The sequence below is a fragment of the Sardina pilchardus genome, chromosome 14 (genome assembly GCF_963854185.1).
Source record: "Sardina pilchardus chromosome 14, fSarPil1.1, whole genome shotgun sequence".
In the NCBI taxonomy this organism is placed as follows: Eukaryota; Metazoa; Chordata; class Actinopteri; order Clupeiformes; family Clupeidae; genus Sardina; species Sardina pilchardus.
Window position 1 is genome coordinate 27,182,284 of NC_085007.1, and position 19,763 is coordinate 27,202,046.

Sequence of the window (19,763 nt, forward strand, 5' to 3'; positions counted from 1 at the left end):
CTGTATAAACTATCAGGAGAGCGGTACTGCATGTGGGAGACACCATGCTAGGCTCCTCTGGACACTTAAAGGAGAGGGGGTGTCATCAGCTGGTGGGGTTCAGAGGAAGGACAATGGAGGGCAGACAATCCTAGGCATCAGACAACTCGCCTCATACCTCATTCTAAGTATTAAAGACCACTCTGCTACACCATCCATTATAGACATGTTAAGAAGAGAGTTTCCAAGAGAATCTCCATAATTTTAAGTAGCCTTACTGACACCTAAAAAGCAGGGAAACAGAAAAACACAAGAATTCCTAGACGGTTTTTATCATTATATTGGACCTTACTCTGTGCTACTCTACGGAGTGGACACCGAAATGTGTCCTTGGTGTATAAGAAACAGGCCCCAGCCATCCCTAGTGAAGACGTTCATCGGGCGCCCCAGCGGATGACACCTCACCTTCTCCCTATTGTCTTGACGGTCGGTCTGAAACTTTGTTTGGGCTGTATTATCACTGCAATGTGGGGAATAAAGATCAACAGTCTACAGAGATCTTCTGTCTGCATCGTCTCCTTCGGACGCCTTGTTCCAGAGTGCTATTTAGTATATGGCTAACTGTTAAGGGTTCATTGGATTCGGGAAGTGAAACAATTTTCCACGACAACAGCAGTTTCTCCTAAGTTGAATATTTAGGAAAATATGGCATCATGTGATTCATGCAACATTTCATATCCAATGTTTTATTCACTGTACCACGCTTCTCTGTTACTATTGAATTGGTTAGCTCTGGCTAACATGGCAAACACCTCGGTATATTCTGCTTCTAAAGTGATGTGGTTTCTTTGTGTTAGGTTTCTAGGGAGCCGTCAGCAAATCAATGTTGCCATCACCAGAGCCAAATACAGCCTTTTCATTTTGGGACACCTCAACACACTGAAGGTAATACAGGCATGCGTCATCTTAACCATAGCATTCTGTGCACAGGGTTTTTTTGTCATGATTGTTTTTAATTTGGCAACATGCTGCATATTGAGGCGTTATTTTCCCATGACAATATTATCTATGTTCACTTTTAGGAACACAGATACTGGAAACCTGTAATACAGGACGCTGAGGACCGTGGCTTCATCATAAAATCAGAGGAGCAGTATTTGAAAATGGATGCCCGGAAGATCTTGAAAGAAGACGACTTCTGCCTCTCTCCGCCTCACAGGACACAGGATTGGTCTTGGCATCCCTCCAACAGGCCCCATCTCTCCCGATCAAACAGCACCACCTCCTACTCGAGCTGCAGTACCGCGTCCCCAAGAGAAGTCCCCTACACAGCAGGACATCAGGGCAGCTCCTGGCACGCTGCGGCCTCCAAAGCCCAGCCTCTCAGGGCGAGCAGGGACAGGCGAGACTCGTGTGAATGGGACAGACAACGACCCTGACCGGTGCCGGCACAGTCCATAGCCGACCAGTCAAGTTCATTTAGTTCCACACTGCAAAGAAGCAGCTCCTTTGTTTAAACAGACCCTGTTTGTGTATCCCAGGAAATATATTATATATTTTTTAATGTTTTTTAATCTCCATACTGGGGCCACTGTGTATATATGCAAACAACGTGTTGTACATACATTGCAAAAATGACAGAATGTGTTTTTTGTATCTTCCTTTTAATTGTAAAAATGTCTCCTATAATCACTATTTGCTTCTTTTTTATATCTTTTACAAAATGGAACAGAAAGGCAGCTCAACAGGGATGCACAGAGTGTTACCTTAAGGCTCTAATTTTATCTGGGGGTTTTGTGCTTTTTCAGTGTTGTTGCAAAAGGCTGTCAGAGTGTTTTATGCATCACTGTATAACCATTAAACTCGACTTGGTGTTACTCCTTGTTGTCACTTTCCAGTGTCCTGATTATGCCTTTAGTGTCATTTGTAAATGACAAATAACACCAAAGGGTTATGCTACTATGGAGATGCAGTGGCAATGACAAAGATGTCATTCTCCCTATCATCAGTATACCATCAAAATTATTTGAAACAAGTATTTCAAGGTAAAATTGCTACATAATATTGCCTTCATTATCTACCAAATCATTCAATCTATCATTTGCTGCTATATCCTACCAAATTAATTGTCATTTATTTTTGGCCTGATAGATGACCAGTGGATGATTATATGGGGAAAGTAAAGTTACAATAGATAGCATGAAAATGGTTGATCTTTAGTATAATATCTACATTGCCCACTATCAGCAACCATTCATCCAATGTTGCAAAGGCACATTCTGTTTACTAATCTGATATTTTAAATAAACGTTAGAGAACCCTTTTGCAATTATACAAAAACATAATGATATCTGAAAACTGCTGTTCTGATAAAAAAAAAAAAAAAAGAGTGCAGCTGATGTCAGCTGGTATCCTGTCTATAATGGAGTGGAATGGAACTTTTTAAGTGACCCCAAACTTTTGACCGGTAGTACTGTATATGTCTGATGTCTTTTAAGAAACTCTGATACCTATTATGTCAACAAAATGAAAATCAATTTGAACATGGCTCCATCCTATTCAAATTTATGTTCACTGCAAATTAGTTTAGATAATGACTCATAATGCACATTTTGCGTACACCAAATTGTTGACACATGTATTCTCATATACGTACAGTATTTTGATGAAAAACATTCTATATGTGTGATCGAATATATCATGATTAAGGAAATATGTATTCCTCTACATTAATGAAAACTGTATTGAATAATGAAATATGTATGATGTGTGATTAAGGACACATATTCTGTATAATCATATTCCTTAAAAACATGTACTCTTATATCTGATAAATCCTTAAACAATATTCTTTTATATGGATTAAGTTTGAACCATGTATCAGCAATATCTTCATATATTCTTATGTATCAGCAATGTCTGTGTGTGCAAAATGTAACCATGAGAAAGACCTGAGTAACCCACAAGTTCTTTAGAAAATTCCGTTGCTCTTTTAGATGTCTGTCTGGAGAAGAACCAGAGTGCAAATGTCATGCTAAGAAAAGAAGAATTGTGGTTACAAACCATGTGAGGATGTGTGGCAAAGTACAATCAGAGATTCTGCTTGTGTAAACATATGTATAAAAGGAGGCATTCAGACCTAAACTATATTGCCAAAAGTATTTGCTCACCTGCCTTGACTCGCATATGAACTTAAGTGACATCCCATTCTTAATCTAGGTGTTTATATGATGTCAGTCCACCCTTTGCTGCTATAACAGCTTCAACTCTTCTGGAAAGACTTTCCACAAGGTATAGGAGTGTGTTTATAGGAATTGTTTTACCATTCTTTCAGAAGCGGATTTGTGAGGTTACACACTGATGTTGGATGAGGAGACTGGCTCTCAGTCTCCGCTCTAATTCATCCCAAAGGTCTACTATTGGGTTGAGGTTAGGACTCAAGGTAAGGCCAGTCAAGTTCATCCACACTAAATTCTGTCATCCATGTCTTTATGGACCTTGCTTTGCGCACTGGTGTACAGCCATGTTGGAACAGCATGACAGCATTCGGCATTTCCACAATTCCATGCTTCCAACTTTGTAGGAACAGTTTGGGGATGGCCCCTTCCTGTTCCAACATGACTGTGCACCATTGCACAAAGCAAGGTCCATAAAGACATGGATGACAGAGTTTGGTGTGGATGAACTTGACTGGCCTGCACAGAATCAGAATCAGCTTTATTGGCCAGGTTTGCGTAAACAAGCAATTTTACTCCGGTTAATCTTTGTTCTCAAGTACAAGCTCTCAAGTACAACACTCAACAATACCATGAGCCCTGACCTCAACCAGATAGACCCCCTTTAGGATGAATTAGAGCGGAGATTGAGAGCCAGTCTCCTGGTCCAACATCAGTGTGTGACCTCACAAATCCGCTTCTGAAAGAATGGTCCAAAATTCCCATAAACACACTGCTAAACCTCGTGGAAAGCCTTCCCAGAAGCTGTTATAGCAGCAAAGGGTGGACTGACATCATATTAAACCTTATGGATTAAGAATGGGATGTGACTGAAGTTCATATGTGAGTCAAGGCAGGTGAGCTAATTTTGGCAATATACTGTAGTGTAATTCATCGAGTCTGGTGCGTTGTATCATTCTCTCTCTTTGCAAAGAGAATAGTGTTGTCATTTGCGATCACTGGTTCCTGTCTTTATTTACGCAAAAATATACAAAGATATCTAACGCTGTACCACTTTTTGCATTGACCTATTGCTACACCTAATATTACCCACAACTGTTAGAACTAGATGTATCCTGCACATTCCGCAGAAATAAAATCACGTTAATCTATTTCACTTCATCTCCTACTCCATCTTCTACTCTTGCAGCCTCTGTGTATGTAAATGAGTGTGTGCATGTGTGTGTTTGCTTTTGTGTAAATGTGTGCTTGTGTATGTATTCGCGTGAGTATGTGTGTGTGTGTGTGTGTGGGAGGGGGAGGGGGTAATGGGTTGTGTGTGTGTGTGTGTGTGTGTGTGTTTGTGTGTACTGTATGTTTGCATGCTTGTGCATGTGTGTGTGTGTGTGTGCGTGTGTGTGTGTGTGTATGTACGCCTACTTGCCTGCATGTGTGTGTGTGAGTGCATGTGTAGGCTACTGTGTGTGTGTGTGTGCATGTGTCTTTATTTGTGTGTGTGTGTTTAGCAGTGTATGTGTGTGTGTGTGTGTGTGTGTGTGTGTGTGTGTGTGTGTGTGTGTGTGTGTGTGTGTGTGTGTGTGCGTGCGTGACTGTGTGTGTGTGTGTGTGTGTGTGTGTGTGTGTCTGTGCTTGTGTGTGTACGGGTATGTGCGTGTGTGTGCGTGGCAGGTGGGCGACAGATCAATATGAAAATATCAATATGAAAATCAATGGCTCTGTGTCATCCTTATGTGGCTGGTCTTTCAGTGTCACGAGAATCGTTGACACAAATTTTACCATAAAAACAAAAATCCGGAAGCTTTCACTAGCGTGCCGGATACTATGCTCAGATACAGTGGCTTCTGTCTCAGTTCTAATCTCTAAAAAATGTTCTTTTGTCTAACATGTCCCCAAAAAGTTGCTAAGCTACCTGATTTCATGGTAAGACTGCTTAAATGTATGGTTCAAATGTGCTGTGTGTCAGTAAAAAGATTGCAGGGTGTGACCATGGCAACAGATTGTTGATTGTTCGTTGTGAGCTGACGTGACTGTGGAGAGCAGCATGACCTTGAGGTGAGCCTGTGTGTGTGCGTGTGTGTGTGTGTGTGTGTGTGTGTGTGTGTGTGTGTGTGTGTGTGTGTGTGTGTGTGTGTGTGTGTGTGTGTGCGTGTGCGTGTGTGTGTGCTGTCTCTGATTCAAACTTGAGAGTCTTGGTTGTGAGAATCAAAGTCACCTTTATTACACACCCAAACAAAAACAAAAATTCATGGAAAACAAAAATTAAGAAAACAAAATTGGTACAACGGTTAAATATTTTCCTGACAGTCATCTTAACCTCAGTCATCTTGCCACTTTTCTCTAAGTTGGATATGTCTTTACATTTCCTGTTTGGTGTGGATTTCCTGTTTCCTGATTACTTAGTCAAGATAGACTTTGGCCAAAAGAGGTAACATTCATTCCTATTGCAAACAGGGAATAAGTGACCTAAATATAAATGGTCACTTTATAATATTGCAATAGTATTTCGTAGGTTTGTTGACTGTGATTGGTGGTTTACATACAATAGAATACAAAACTCTGCCACAGAAGAGGGAGAACCTTGGCGTGTGTCTTTTTATCGGTTCTCTCCGTAAAAAAAGTAAACCTGGTTTTAAATCCAGCTCTGGGAGCAGGCCGTGTCCATTGCTCCCTGGTAAGCCAATCAGCTTGTGAATGAAGAGCAGCATTTTAGTCGGAATCAACAGTTAAGCAGAAGTTGAAGTCCTCCCCCACATGCCCGTCCTCGCCAGTAGAGGGAGTCCTCGCTCTTTCAGTGCTTTGAAGTGTTAGGACGATGACTCCACTCTGATTGAGCTGGCTTGTCTGTGTGTGTGTGTCTCTCTCTCTCTCTCTGACTCTCTCTGACTCTCTCTCTCTCTTCCTCACTCTCACTCTCTCACTCTCTCTCTCTTCCTCACTCACTCACTCACTCTCTCTTCCTCACTCACTCACTCTCTCTCTCTCTCTCTCACACTCACTCACTCTCTCTCTCTCACTCTCACACACACTCACCCTCTCCCTTTCTCTCTCTCTCTCTCCCTCTCTCTCTCTCTGAGAGAGTTGCTCAGGGCACCGTGCGGGCGGCGTCCAGCAGCGGGTAGAGCAGCGGGCACAGCAGGGCTGCCAGGCTCAGGGTCAGGGTGGCGGCGCCGCTGCACTTCTTGTCCCCCTCGCAGACAGACTGCTGACACAGCGCACCCTTAAACTCCGACGGGCACAAGCACCGCTGGTTCTGCAGGCAGGTGCCGCCGTTCTGACACGCCAGCACGCCAGTGTCGTCACACACATTCGCTATGGAAACAGGAGAGAATGGGAGAGAAGAAAAGCATCTTTATTATTATTATTATTATTTTTTTAAATGTTGTGTGAATGTGAATGTACACTTTATGTACTGCTGACTCCAAGTCATATTAGTGGTTATTTACATCCTGCCAAAGGACAAAGATTGAAAATTAGCCGGCCGGCTAACACGGGTACAGTACATTTTACAGAAATGTAAATTAGTGTGCACTGTCCTTAATAAAATAAATTAAATTAAATGAAACACAAGACCCTAATCATTCCTTCAGAGGTGAAGAACTCTGACCACTCTTTAAGGTGATCTGGGATCAGTCCTTTCCCTTCTCTCTTATTGCTACAACAGGGTTTAGAATAAGTCCTCCGCCACAGGGGCGCTGCATTCTGACCGCCCATCACTTGACCTGTCTTGCGTCTGCACTCCCGCTCACGTGACGGATCGCTGACTCAATCAGCGGCTCTCCTGAGGACGAGCTGGAGCCGGCCCCACTCTAACGCTCAGCCTCACGCCATCTGGACACCCCTCTCTGCTGTCTCCTTTCTGACATCTCACACTGACTAGGCATCCTGGCTATGCGTGGGATGTGCCCAAGCCATTCTGGTCATGGTTGGGAATGGATAATGTTTCTATGCCAGCCTGGGGGGGTTCAATGACCCCTGATAGGACTGAAAACATGGAGGCCCAAAGCAGTATACATAGAGACAAATACCAAGCTGTGATATTGTACAGACATATATATAGTATTTCATATATTTATCATATGATGAAATAATAATAATAATAATAATAATAATAATGGTATTGCTATGAATTCTTTATTTTTAAAGGATCAATTCTGACTCCTTATCTTGAATGAAATATGAAGATTATCTAAGCAGCCTACATATTGAAGATGAGTTGGCCAGGCCTCTTATGCTTGAATAGAAATATTGTGTGATTGATTGCTGAGCATGCTGTGTGTGTGTGTGTGTGTGTGTGTGTGTGTGTTTTGGTGTGTGTCTGTGTGTACTCACGGTTGCAGCCCTGTGTGTGTGTGTGTGTGTGTGTGTGTGTTTTGGGGTGTGTCTGTGTGTTCTCACGGTTGCAGCCCTGTGTGTGTGTGTGTGTGTGTGTGTGTGTGTGTGTGTGTGTGTGTGTGTGTGTGTGTGTGTGTGTTTTGGTGTGTGTCTGTGTGTACTCACGGACGCAGCCCTGTGTGTGTGTGTGTGTGTGTTTTGGTGTGTATCTGTGTGTACTCACGGACGCAGCCCTGTCTCCAGTAGAATCCTGGGACACACTCGTCACACTTGGCTCCGCCTGCTCCGTCCTTGCACTGGCAGAAGCCCGTGCCATTGCAGCGGTCATGCACTGAGCCCAGCTGGTTGCAGTTGCACTCTACAAACATGGACACACAAGACATTACAGGATTTGGAGAGATGGGTGCGCACATCCAAAAAATGTTCTAAACAGGTCAGGTGCCAGACAAAAAAAAAGTCAAAGAGTAAAGGTGATGGTCTGCACACTGTAATGGCTCCAAAAAAATCTTTATTAGTTAAAAGGCAACATTTCGATCAACAGATCTTCATCTGCTGATCTGTTGATCGAAACGTTGCCTTTTAACTAATGAAGAATTTTATTCATGCATACATTACTGTAACCTTGGGACACAAAGCATCTTGTCATGATATTTGGAAGGAGCTCAATCACACTTTAGATGCTTCAGACTAATTAAGCACTTATTGTTGACATCCACAAGCAATAGGGGTCCGAACCCTGCTGTCAAGGCACTGTGCACACTCAAAATAATTGGCAGGCTGTGATGCCTCTGAAAGTTTGCTACACAGCTGGACCATGGCAAGACAAGAGTGACAACTCTAGTCACTGACTACGGTGCCTTGGAGAATGGCAGTTTCGAAAACTTAAGACAGTTCATCTTAAAAAAACATATACCAAAAACAATGCTTCATACTTGCACTTATTACAAGTTTACGAATAATCTTATAAAGGGAATATGGAGGAACATTTTGTAAATAAACACCCCAGAGAAGAGACAACGATAGAGTGGAACCGACATGGATGAGTGACTAACCAATGCAGACGTTCTCATCATCCAACTCCGCAGAGGCATTCCGGAAGTATCCGAGCCGACAGTGTTGACAGTTTTGGCCACGGGTGTTGTGCTTACAGCTTACACAGGTCACAATGTTCAAGAAGTCTATGTAGCTACAGCGGTTAGAGTGGCCATAGCATTCACAGTCTGCTGTAGAGAAAGACAAGATACAAAACAAGGTCAGCTATCTTTGGTTTAGTTCTAATTTGTGTAGTACTGAAAATCAGAACCAAACAAACCAAACTTACCTTCCAACAATGAGAGAACACACAACACATGGGGAAATGGAGAAATAAGTAGATGACAGAAGATGACAGGTGAGAAGAGAAGTCTTTTTAAAGGAGCTCCATGATGAAATGAGATGATATAGCCATAGAATCTCTCCAAAGCTCTAAGCATCTTTCCCAACACACATGAGCTTACCTTTAAAGTCATCGTAAATGATTCCCTTGAGTAGTTTAGGCTTGGGCCCTTCTGCAAGCAGGAACTTTAAGATAGCTACAAACAGACATACAACTCACTTATTTTCACCTGTGTGAGTGTGCACACATACACACAGTCGGACCCACGTTTCATACTATGGCCACAGAATGGTTATTGAAGTGTTCAACAGATGCTAAAACTATCCCTATACTGTATCACATCTACAGTATCTCTATATCTGTAACCTCTGTATTGAATTTGTGTCGCACTGCTACACCTAACAGAGCACTATATGCTTCTCTAATATGTAACGCTCATCCTTCTAATACTAACATCAACAAATGAAGCTTGAAAGCATTCTACTACTAGAGCGCTTCTACATTTCCGCCAGACTCATAACTATGGCAGGTCTACTGCCTACCATCTGTCTTGCTCTAGTGATACCTTTCTTGGTGTAGAGCTTGTCCTCGTCCGACTCCTCAATCAATTTATTGTTGTTCTTCTTGGAGGCCTCTCCCTCTTCCTTAGGTTTCTCCTCTGAAGCTGAAGGACCCACTGGGCCGCCCCAGAAAGAACCAGCAACAGCATGAGTATCAAGGGTGATGGTCTGAGAGTGAGCTGAAGACCTCTACACATCTCCACTACTTTGACCTACAGGACTCTACATTGGAGACTGTTCTACAGGAGTCGTACCTTCTTCTCTCTTCTCCATCTCTTTCCCTTCTGTTTTCTCCTCTGAGACCGCCGGCTCCACACTCTTCTCTCCCTCACTCGCTCCCTCTTTCTCAGGCTCTGGGAGGGTGTTGTCTGCGTGTACATGAGTGTCCATGTCAGCAGTGTGGTTTTGTGTGTACAGTACAAGAAGGGGGTTACTGACAAAAGGCTGAGTCATTTAAAAGAACAGAGCGGAGAAGCTGACAGGGCAAACTGTAGCATCTCGATAACCATTGATGCACACTCGTGAAATGTGTCTTACGTTGGACTGCAGGTACTTCTTGTGATACATTCGTTTTTCTATGAGCAAAGGCCCCTTCCTTCGTGTGCTGAAATGCTCAGCTTTATATTGATGTTAAACGCTGTTATGGCATACGTGTCTACATGTGTCATATTTCGATATTTGTCTTTCAGAGAATGCCTGAATGTGCACTTGAATCGAGAGCCAAATATTTCCATTTCTCTTTGACGTATGCACACACCGATGCACACTTTGTGTTAGATTTTGCTTATGCTTGCACACTGTATTCTCACCAAATGGTGTGTCAACACAAGCTATAGAATGACAAACATAATGCGGTCACAATAACATCGAAACACAACCAACTTCTTTAACACAAAGCTGTCTGTACCTCCAGTTTCAGGTTTAATCTCCTCCTGTGTCCCAGCATCCTCGGGTGCTGACGTTTGAGAATCCGGAGGTGCTATGGGATCCGAGTTCACAAAGAGGGTAAAGTGAAATGCACTCTGCATATCCAAGCGCCCTATCGCTGACAGCACACAACTACTTGCACCGATGCTTGCTGGTGCATTGTGGGTAGTCAATCCATGCCATCCGTCTTGGCTAGGCCTCAGCAAATCAGCCCAATTTGCATGACATTCTCTGCATTTCCCTCCTCCTCATTCCAGTCTTATCAGTGATGTCATTTCCTATGTTATGCTGTGTAAATGTCTGGCGAACCTGACAGCCACTTTATGCTTCGTGTCAGCGGGTAATTCCCTTGTGGCTTTGCAAGATGTGACAGCTGCGATACATTTATCAGGAAATGTTACCATGGATGTCAGTCAAAGGGGACTGCGAAAGGTCTGCATCTGCATGACACAAATCTATCTATCACGAGCCACAGCAGCAGTTTGACTGCAATGGGAGCCCGGGACAAGGACAACGAGGTGCAGTCTGTAGGTTGAGTAACAGTATTATACGAAATTGACAGCAGCCATAGACTCACTGACAAGAGAAACCCAATCTCTCCCAGTGGGTACTTAAACAGACACTCCTGAATAGTGGTGTCAAGTGCCTGGACGGTGGCCAACATTGTATGAGCCTGCGTCATTGTTCCACCTCCTCCAGCAGCTGAGTCTTGCAAATGCTGAGGTAAGTCGCGCCATCGAGGCAGCCTGTGAGGGCTGCCAGAGCTTGGGTCACATACAGCGCCCCCCCCCACCCCCCCACCCCCCTGTCGAGTTGTTGACTTTGAGACGGGCACTCTGCAAAGAGCTCTGTACTAATCGAGCAGGCTGCCAAACCCTGGAGCCCAACCCTACAGAGCCTTATGGCATGAGGCTACGCTTTCTAATTCCTGCTAACCAGCAACGAGCACACAGCGGCTAATCACACACACATCACATCTCCAATTGATTAGTACACGCAATGACACTAATATGTTGGGCCTTTGTGGCCAGCTGGCTTTACCCTAAGTCTAAACCACAGCAGATTGGTAGACAGGAAGAACTGTTCTATATTGGCTTCATATTAAGGACAGAGCATTAGGACATTACGCAGCATCCAGCATCCCCATACGCGTATCACTACCCACAATGCATTTCTGGTGGCATTGCTAAACACATTTCACAGGCTAACAGACTAATATACTAATATCAACATCATGCATGTTGACAGATCAAAACTTAGACTACATCCTTTCTACACGCTATTTACGGCACATGTTCTATAAAGCAACACATCGAAAAGCCATTTACATGCTCTAAGTCTGTGCTAATGCTAAGCGATGCAATCAGAGGCCATTCAGTTCCATACAGAGAGCAAGCTACATCTTCATAAGCATCAAACTACTGCAGTCTCACTCCATGTCTTTACTACAGCTATGGTTCAGTGGCTAAATCCTGTCTAGGGTCTGACCTTACCTGGTGCCTCTGTCACCATGGGCTCTGGGGCCTTTGGAGCCTCTGTTACCATGGCCTCTGTTACCATGGCTTCTGTTACCATGGCCTCTGTTACCATGGGCTTTGGAGCCTCTGTTACCATGGACTCTGGGGCCTTTGGAGCCTCGGGGGCCTCTGGGATGGCTGGGGTTGTTACGTCAATGGAGGGAGCCTCGCTAGGGGCAGTTGTGGTAGTTGCCACCATAGCTGGGGGTGTGGTTGCGGGTGGAGGCGGAGGTGGTGTTGGGGGTGGGGGCTGAGTTGTGGGAGGGTCTGTGTCGACTACTGTAGTGGGTTCAGGGGGCGGTGCGGGGGTTGTGGTTGGTGGGGGGTCTGTGGGGGGTGGTTCGGTGGAGGGGATCACTGTAGATGGCGAGGGGCTCTCTGATGCGTCTTCAGGGGAATAATGGTAGTGAAAGTTTCACTGGTTAGGATGGAAGGTCATGTTCTTCACGTCACCATCTAATACCAACTTTATACACGCAAAGCTACACCCATCAGCTTAAGATAATGTCACACAAAGGGAGCTTGTAGCAGTCTCTGGACTATGAAATCAGCAATAGTAAAATCCCTGAGATCCGCAGATACCTAACCTCTGCTGCAGTGTGTGCATCCCATTCAGTTAATCAAGTCCCTATGTAATATGAAAAACAAAGCTACATGTGCTCGTAGAACTCATGTAGGGCAAGATAGTACATCTCCAAGAATACGAGGACCACTCTTATAGCCTGTGCAGACTAGACGATTTTTTGTCTCCCACAATGATCTTTTACGATTGACCATCAAAGAACCACCACATCTTGCCGCGTCTTGGTTGTAAAACTGGGCGCATTACAAGATCATCTATCGTAGCCTTCTCGTTGCGTGCCGTCATTGTTAGTGTCAACATGGGGTTGTAGGAGATTCCCCCAAATTCTGACTTGCTAGACTTTTGGTCGTAACGTCATGGAATGTCGCAGACAATAAATTGTGGCAAGACGCTGTACAAGACGCTTCCTCCTTTGGGCGTCGTTCCTGACTTTTCATATTCGGACACAACGATGAAAATTTGTCGGCCACGACATAGTCGTGGCAAAATCGGGCTGAATTCGTGTAGTCTGCACAGGCCATTAGACCTAAGACGACAGATAACGACCAAGACTTCAAAACGTCTCATGTCTCTATGACTAGTCCACTATGTGGAGTCTATGACTGGGCTAATTGGCCTAGAGCAGCTCTTGAGAGCGCACCTGTGGGGGTGGGAGTGGAGTCAGTGACTGGAGACGGATCAGGCTCATCCACCGAGCTCAAATCAGAGTCTGGGCGGAGAGAGGGGAGAAACGCTTTTTTTTACTCACAGAGACAGACAGAAGTATGCGCACACCCACCAACAAACAGACACACACACAAGCGCGCACACACACGCATGCCCACACAGACACATACTGTACACACACACACACACACACACACACACACACACACACATATACACTCACATACGCACACACACACACACACACACACACACACACACACACACACACACACACACACACATACACTCACATACACATACACACACACACACACACACACACACACACACACACACACACACACACACACACACACACGCACACACACATACGCACACACATACACGCACATACATACAGTACATACACACACACATACATACACACACACACACACACACACACACACACACACACACACACACACACACACACACACACGAATAGTAACGCTGGCGATGCTAAGTGGTCATAGGTGATTATCTACTCTTCAGGAATCAGGACACACCTGTAAGGGTTGAGGGGAGGTCAGTGTCTTGGGGCGGGTCAGGCTGAGCCGTGGTGCTCACAGCAGAGTCTGAGCAGAGAGGAGGAGGTGAACGTTTTTTTAAAGACTAAAGCAGTCACACACACACACACAAATGAGTAAAGGTGTGTACACCTGAATCTAGTGTACGGACTATGCCTCTCCAATGTGAAGTGTTTCATTGTAGTGATGTGTGTGTGTGCCAGTGCTTAAGCCTCAGAATAGCGCTGCTGTCTTAGGGACACACCTGGGGGGGTCACAGGGGGGTCAGTGTCTTGGGACGGGTCAGGCTGAGCTGTAGCGCTCACAGCAGAGTCTGAGCAGAGAGGAGGAGGAGAATGTTTTTTTAAAAAAATGATGCACACACTGATGACACACACACACACACACACACACACACACACACACACACAGACACAGACACAGACACACACACAGACACACACACACACACACACACACAGCATGACATGGATCCTGTAGAAGCAAGTGTATGTATAGTATCCGTATGAGCGTGGGGATGATGTGTGTGTGCCGCAGTGTGTCTGAGATCCGAATGCTGCTGTTGTCTTAGAGACACACCTGTGATGGTAGCAGGGGGATCATCAGACTCTTGGATCAGTTCAGGCTGAGCTGAAGAGCTCACAGCAGAGTCTGAGCAGAGGGCAATAAAACTATTACTTCAGACACAAATGATCACAAACACATGCTATGTGTGTACACTTGAGGACAGTGCACAGACTATATCTTTTCTATTTTATGTCTTTTCATTTATAATGTGTGTGTCTATGTGTCAGTGCTCAATCCTGCCGTGGTCTTAGAGACACACCTGTGATGGTAGCAGGGGGATCCGTTTCTTGGATCAGTTCAGGCTGAGCTGAATCGCTCACAGCAGAGTCTGAGCAAAGGGTGATAAAACTATTTACACACTTAAACAGACACAAGCACAAATGAACACAAGCACATACAGTATGTGTGTACCCAAGGACAGCACACACACTACTGTATACCACCCCTATGTTATTTATCTTCGTTATAATGTGTGTGTGCGCTCATGAATGTTGTCTTAAGGGCACACCTGTAACAGTAGCGGGGGGGTCAGTTTCTGGGGTCAGTTCAGGCTGAGCCGTGGTGCTCACAGCAGAGTCTGAGCAGGGGGTAATAAAACTATTCACACACTATTCAAACATAAATGAACACAAGCACAAGCACACACGTGTGTACACTTGAAGACTTGCACAGACTATATCTTTTCTATTTTATGTATTTTTGTTCAAATGTGTGTGTATGTGTCAGTGCTCAATCCTGCCGTGGTCTTAGAGACACACCTGTGATGGTAGCAGGGGGATCCGTTTCTTGGATCAGTTCAGGCTGAGCAGTAGAGCTCACAGCAGAGTCTGAGCAGAGGGCAATAAAACTATTTACACACTTAAACAAACACAAGCACATGTGTGTGTACCCAAGGACAGCACACACACTACTGTATACCACCCCTATGTTATTTGTCTTTGTTATAATGTGTGTGTGTGTTCAGGCCTCTGATGTTGTGGGTGATGCTGTCTGAGGGGCACACCTGTAACGGTAGCAGGTGGGTCAGACTGTGGGGTCAGTTCAGGCTGAGCCGTGGATCTCACAGCAGAGTCTGAGCAGAGAGTAATAAAACTATTAACACACTTGACACACACATGATCACACACACATACTGTGTGTGTACACTTCAGGAAAGTGCACAGACTATATCTGTTTTATGTTACGTGTTTTCGCTATAATGTGTGTGTGTGTGTGTGTGTGTGTATGTGCCAGTACTCAATCCTGCCGTTGTCTTAGGGACACACACACCTGTAAGGGTTGAGGGGAGGTAGGTCTCTTGGGGCAGGTCAGGCTGCGCTGTAGTGCTCACAGCAGAGTCTGAGCAGAGAGGAGGAGGAGAAAGCTTTTGCACACTCCAGCACACACATAGATAAACACACACACACACACACACACATACACACAGATGCACAAATGGACACACACGTGTGTGTAGAACAGAGGCAGGCATCCCGTGTTCAGAAAGTAACAAAAAAAGTCCTGCCAAGTATTTGATCCAACCATTTAGCAAATCAGCTCATCCTAATTAGCAGCCAGGTACATCAGATAATTAGTGATAACACCTGTGTTAAGTGCACAGGAAGAAAGAAAAATGGCAGGACTTTTACTTTCTGAAACTGGGAGGTCCGCCTCTAGTGCAGAACAATGTTAGGGCCAGAAGATGGTGTATATAGCAATATACAGCAGGTTTCAAGTTGTTTCATCAGAACGTGTGTGTGTGTGTGTGTGTGTGAATGTTTCAAGACTACGGTTAGCGATCTGGTCTTAGGGACACACCTGTCTGGGCAGCAGGAAGGTCAGTCACTTCGGACAGATCAGGCTCAGCTGTGGAGGAGCTCACAACAGAGTCTGAGCACAGGGTAGGACACACACACACACACACATACTCTTACACAGAGACACACAGACGTGAAATGACAAAACTACACAGACACTTCTAACCTCTCAAACACGATTCAGCAATGCCAATAAACACAAACACAGTGCATATTTGACATTCAGAATCAAACACACTGATAGCATCTTGTGTGTGTGTGTGTGTGTGTGTGTGTGTGTGTGTACATGCGTCAGGCATGGATTAGTGGGTCAGTCCTGCACTGGTCAGTTGGGCAGATGGCTGTGGGGGTAGGGACAGAAAATCCCACTCCAGCCCTCAAATCACCTCACACACACACACACACACACACACACAAGCACACACACATACAGGCACTGGGCAGTGCTTGCGTAATCATGTGTCCAAAGTAGAACTAAGCAATGGATATTTAATTGTAACACACACATACACACACTGACTCTCAAACACACACGCACACACACACACACACACACACACACACACACACACACATGCCGCGCGCACACAGCGATAGGAAAAATATTTGAGAGAGGAAGTAGCGTAAGGGGCGGGGGCACCAAGAGGTCGCTCGAGTTTAACGGTCATGACCTTAAACTACAGTGATTGGATGATACAACGTATCCCTGAGCACCAGACTACAGCCTCTCAGGAGGATGCGAAGAAGATGATTTGGATTTTGGCTTTGGTGAACCATATGTCAATATAACTCTCTCTCTCTTTCCCTCTCTCTCTCTCTCTCTTTCTCTCTCTCTCTCTCTCTCTCTCACACACACACACAAACACACAGACACACACACTATCATAATGATATGGCCTGCTCTGTGATTACTGCACGTACACGTGTTAAAGAGGCTGGCCTGGGGGAGGGCGCTCATCGGCTTTCCTATATGCTGATGAAACTCAGTCATAGCTGAAAATACTTTCTGAGGATTTAGAGTTGATTTATTTATTTATTTGTTTATATAAGCCACACCAATTGGCATACACATATACAGAGATAGATGATGGTGTCTCTGACTATTCATCTGCAACTTCAGTTGTTTCTGACATTATCACCATCATCTCTTTAGATACTCTTAACATATCTTGCAATATTGTGTTTGTTTGTTTGTTTTGAGTTTTGAGAACTGTCTATTGTTGTTCAGGAAATATACTTGGTCATGAATTGTCTGCTCTTGTAAGGGCTATTTAGTTTCACTGTGTGCTTTCCAATCGACAAAAAATTCTCATCAAAATATTTAGCCGTCACCATCACCATCTGCCAAACAAGTTTATATGTTACTTCAGTTGTGCTGGGGCTCAGTTTAGAGAGCTGAGATATCCACGTTTTACTTGCTCCTTGTATAACTTTAATTTATTCTATTATTTTCATGCAAAATGCTCCACTTTGGTCTATTCCCCAATGATAAAAAAAGAGGAATCTTTTGGGGATGGCACTGACTTACGCTGAATGTGTTTACTTCCTTCCTGAGATTACGGGAGCAGATTATCTACAGTTCAGATTTCATCTGGGTGAATTATGAGCTGACCCCAGTCTGAGGTTAGTTTGCCAGGTAATGGGATAATGGGGTATTTGCAAAAATCCCAACTGGCCCCTGAGGTGACACTTCTTCCTACAGTATTACAGTGCCTCGCTAAACGATCTGGACAGCTGTTCATGTAAAACATGCTCAATGCCACATGGAAACGCATGACTGGAATGTATCAGAAATAATGTAAATAAATGCGATTTGATGCAATTGGTGCCTTCATTTATCAAATCCTGATGTGGATATTTTGTGAAGGGGCCAGTTATTTGGTAAGAAATGTTGGAAACATGCTCTGTGGCCTTATTAGTGGCAGACTTTGGTTTTTGTCTCTGACTGTCAGCTTCACTGGCCAAGGGTGAGTGAGGTCCCATGGCGAAAATCTTTGAAGTCTTTCAACCAAATGACACAAGATTTGAAGTCACTGAGTTATTTTCTTTCTCTCTCTCCCTCTATCTCTCCATCTCTCTCTCTTTCCATTACAGCTAATATTGAAGCAGAAAAAAAATTCTATATTGACGTTTACACAAGCAAATGTCTGTCTTTTCCAAACACACAGACAATCACCCAAATTCACACAGCCACCCCTGCACACACACACACACACACACACACACACACACACACACACACACACACACACACCTGTTGTGGGCTGTTGAGTGGTGGTCACAAGCAGTATAGTGCTTGGGGCCGTGGTTGTCGTAGGGACAGTAGTGGTAGTTGTAGCTATTGTGGTGGTAGTGGTTGTTGTTGTTGTAGCCAGAGTAGTGGCTTTAGATGGGGTTTCTATGGCTACAGAATCCGATGACACTTTCTTCGCTGAGAAAAGAAACCACATAAGTGAGAAAGTCCTCTCTGATTCTGAACACCAAAATGCACTCCAAAATCATCCCAAGCTACACAAGTACTACAACTCTGAGTCTGCTTCTAAAACAACTCACATGAACAAGACATCACTACAATAAGATGTCATCGTATTTCAAGATAGTCTATTAACCATTAATAAGATATCAGTGAAATCTCACCATTAAATCTACACCAAACACAGAATCCACCAGACAAATACTGTAAAAGCAGAGCTTGGAATGGTAGACACTAGCACACAAGTATACAATGATAGGGCTTAGGCCACCTCTACAGAGAGAATCCCTAATCTAATTCCGTTTCTATTCCCGAACTCCTTTGGGAACGCACGCACTCATCCAGGCACAAACAGACATAAACTCACTCACGCGCACGAGCACACACACACACGCTCACGCTCACACACACACACACACACACACACACACACACACACACACACACACACACACACACACACACACACACACATACAGTGACACACACACACACACACACACACACACACACACACACACACACAGCACATCTCCACACCCCAGAAGAGCCATGCACTCTATTAGAGACTCTCTTTCTTGTGCTTCCATTCACAGATTCTACTTCACCCACCCCCCCTCCCTCTCTCCCCTCCCCTCCCCCCTCCCTCAGAACTGTGGAGAGATTTCTGGCGTTGCTTTCCTGGTGATGATGAAAGACATGGGGACAAGTAGCCTATTAAAAATAAAGGGGAGGAATACTGATGCCACAAAGAAGAGATGAAGAGAAGTGTGGAGGCAGCAGCAGGACAGACGAAGGGAGAGAAAGAGAGAGAGAGAGAGAGAGAGAGAGAGAGAGGAAGAGGAGAGAAACTCTCCCTTTGCTTTTGATTCCTGCACTACTTACTGGAACCAGCCGACATGCCAGCCTGAGCACCTGGGGGAGAAAAAGAAAGAGGGGGAGAGAGAGAGAGAGAGATTCTGCAGTTAATGATTAGATGCATCAGAGTTGAAATGTGTGTGTGTGTGTGTGTGTGTGTGTGTGTGTGTGTGTCACTGCAGTTACACAACATCTTATACTTTTTGTTGTCATACTTCTTCTCTGGTCTGCATGCGAGAGTAAACCCAAGATTAGTGTTTTATTCATTCGCCTGCTCTAAGGATTCCCCCTTGCACTGCTCTCTCTCTCTCTTCCTCCACTCTCTCTTCTTCCACTCTCTCTCTCTTTCTCTCTCCCTCTCTTTCTCTCTTCCTCCACTCTT

The 19,763-nt window shown here is 44.5% G+C and overlaps 3 protein-coding genes across 3 annotated transcripts in view; 1 reads left to right on the top strand and 2 right to left on the bottom strand.

Annotated features, from left to right (window-relative positions):
* Positions 1-1,857, top strand: part of LOC134100318 (probable helicase senataxin) — a 30,225-nt gene extending 28,368 nt beyond the window's left edge. Inside the window, exons 17-18 of the mRNA XM_062553437.1 lie at positions 837-924; positions 1,062-1,857. Coding sequence (XP_062409421.1) covers positions 837-924; positions 1,062-1,418 — 445 coding nt within the window. The 3' untranslated portion in view covers positions 1,419-1,857. The remainder of the gene's footprint in view (positions 1-836; positions 925-1,061) is intronic.
* A 4,344-nt stretch (positions 1,858-6,201) lies between these two features.
* The window catches only part of ntng2b (netrin g2b), a 31,145-nt gene continuing 17,583 nt past the window's right edge, over positions 6,202-19,763 (bottom strand). The window contains exons 5-8 of the mRNA XM_062554447.1: positions 19,409-19,438; positions 8,540-8,710; positions 7,711-7,845; positions 6,202-6,464 (exon numbers count right to left, since the gene is read on the bottom strand). Of these exons, the coding sequence (XP_062410431.1) occupies positions 6,238-6,464; positions 7,711-7,845; positions 8,540-8,710; positions 19,409-19,438 (563 nt within the window). The 3' untranslated portion in view covers positions 6,202-6,237. The remainder of the gene's footprint in view (positions 6,465-7,710; positions 7,846-8,539; positions 8,711-19,408; positions 19,439-19,763) is intronic.
* LOC134100944 (V-set and immunoglobulin domain-containing protein 1-like) lies at positions 9,558-11,926 on the bottom strand. Its single transcript, XM_062554448.1, has 3 exons — positions 11,843-11,926; positions 10,330-10,401; positions 9,558-9,790 (listed from the first exon to the last, which is right to left on the bottom strand). Exons 1-3 carry the CDS (start codon positions 11,922-11,924, stop codon positions 9,645-9,647), a joined length of 300 nt encoding a protein of 99 aa, XP_062410432.1. The 5' UTR covers positions 11,925-11,926; the 3' UTR covers positions 9,558-9,644.

Coding starts and splice junctions, on each gene's coding strand:
- LOC134100944 (XM_062554448.1), bottom strand. CDS start 11,924: ATGGTAACAGAAGCCATGGTAACAGAGGCCATGGTAACAGAGGCTCCA. Junction 10,402..11,842: donor CATGGTGACAGAGGCACCAG/GTAAGGTCAGAC, acceptor CGGATCCCATAG/CACCTCCGGATTCTCAAACG. Junction 9,791..10,329: donor GATTAAACCTGAAACTGGAG/GTACAGACAGCT, acceptor ATGTACACGCAG/ACAACACCCTCCCAGAGCCT.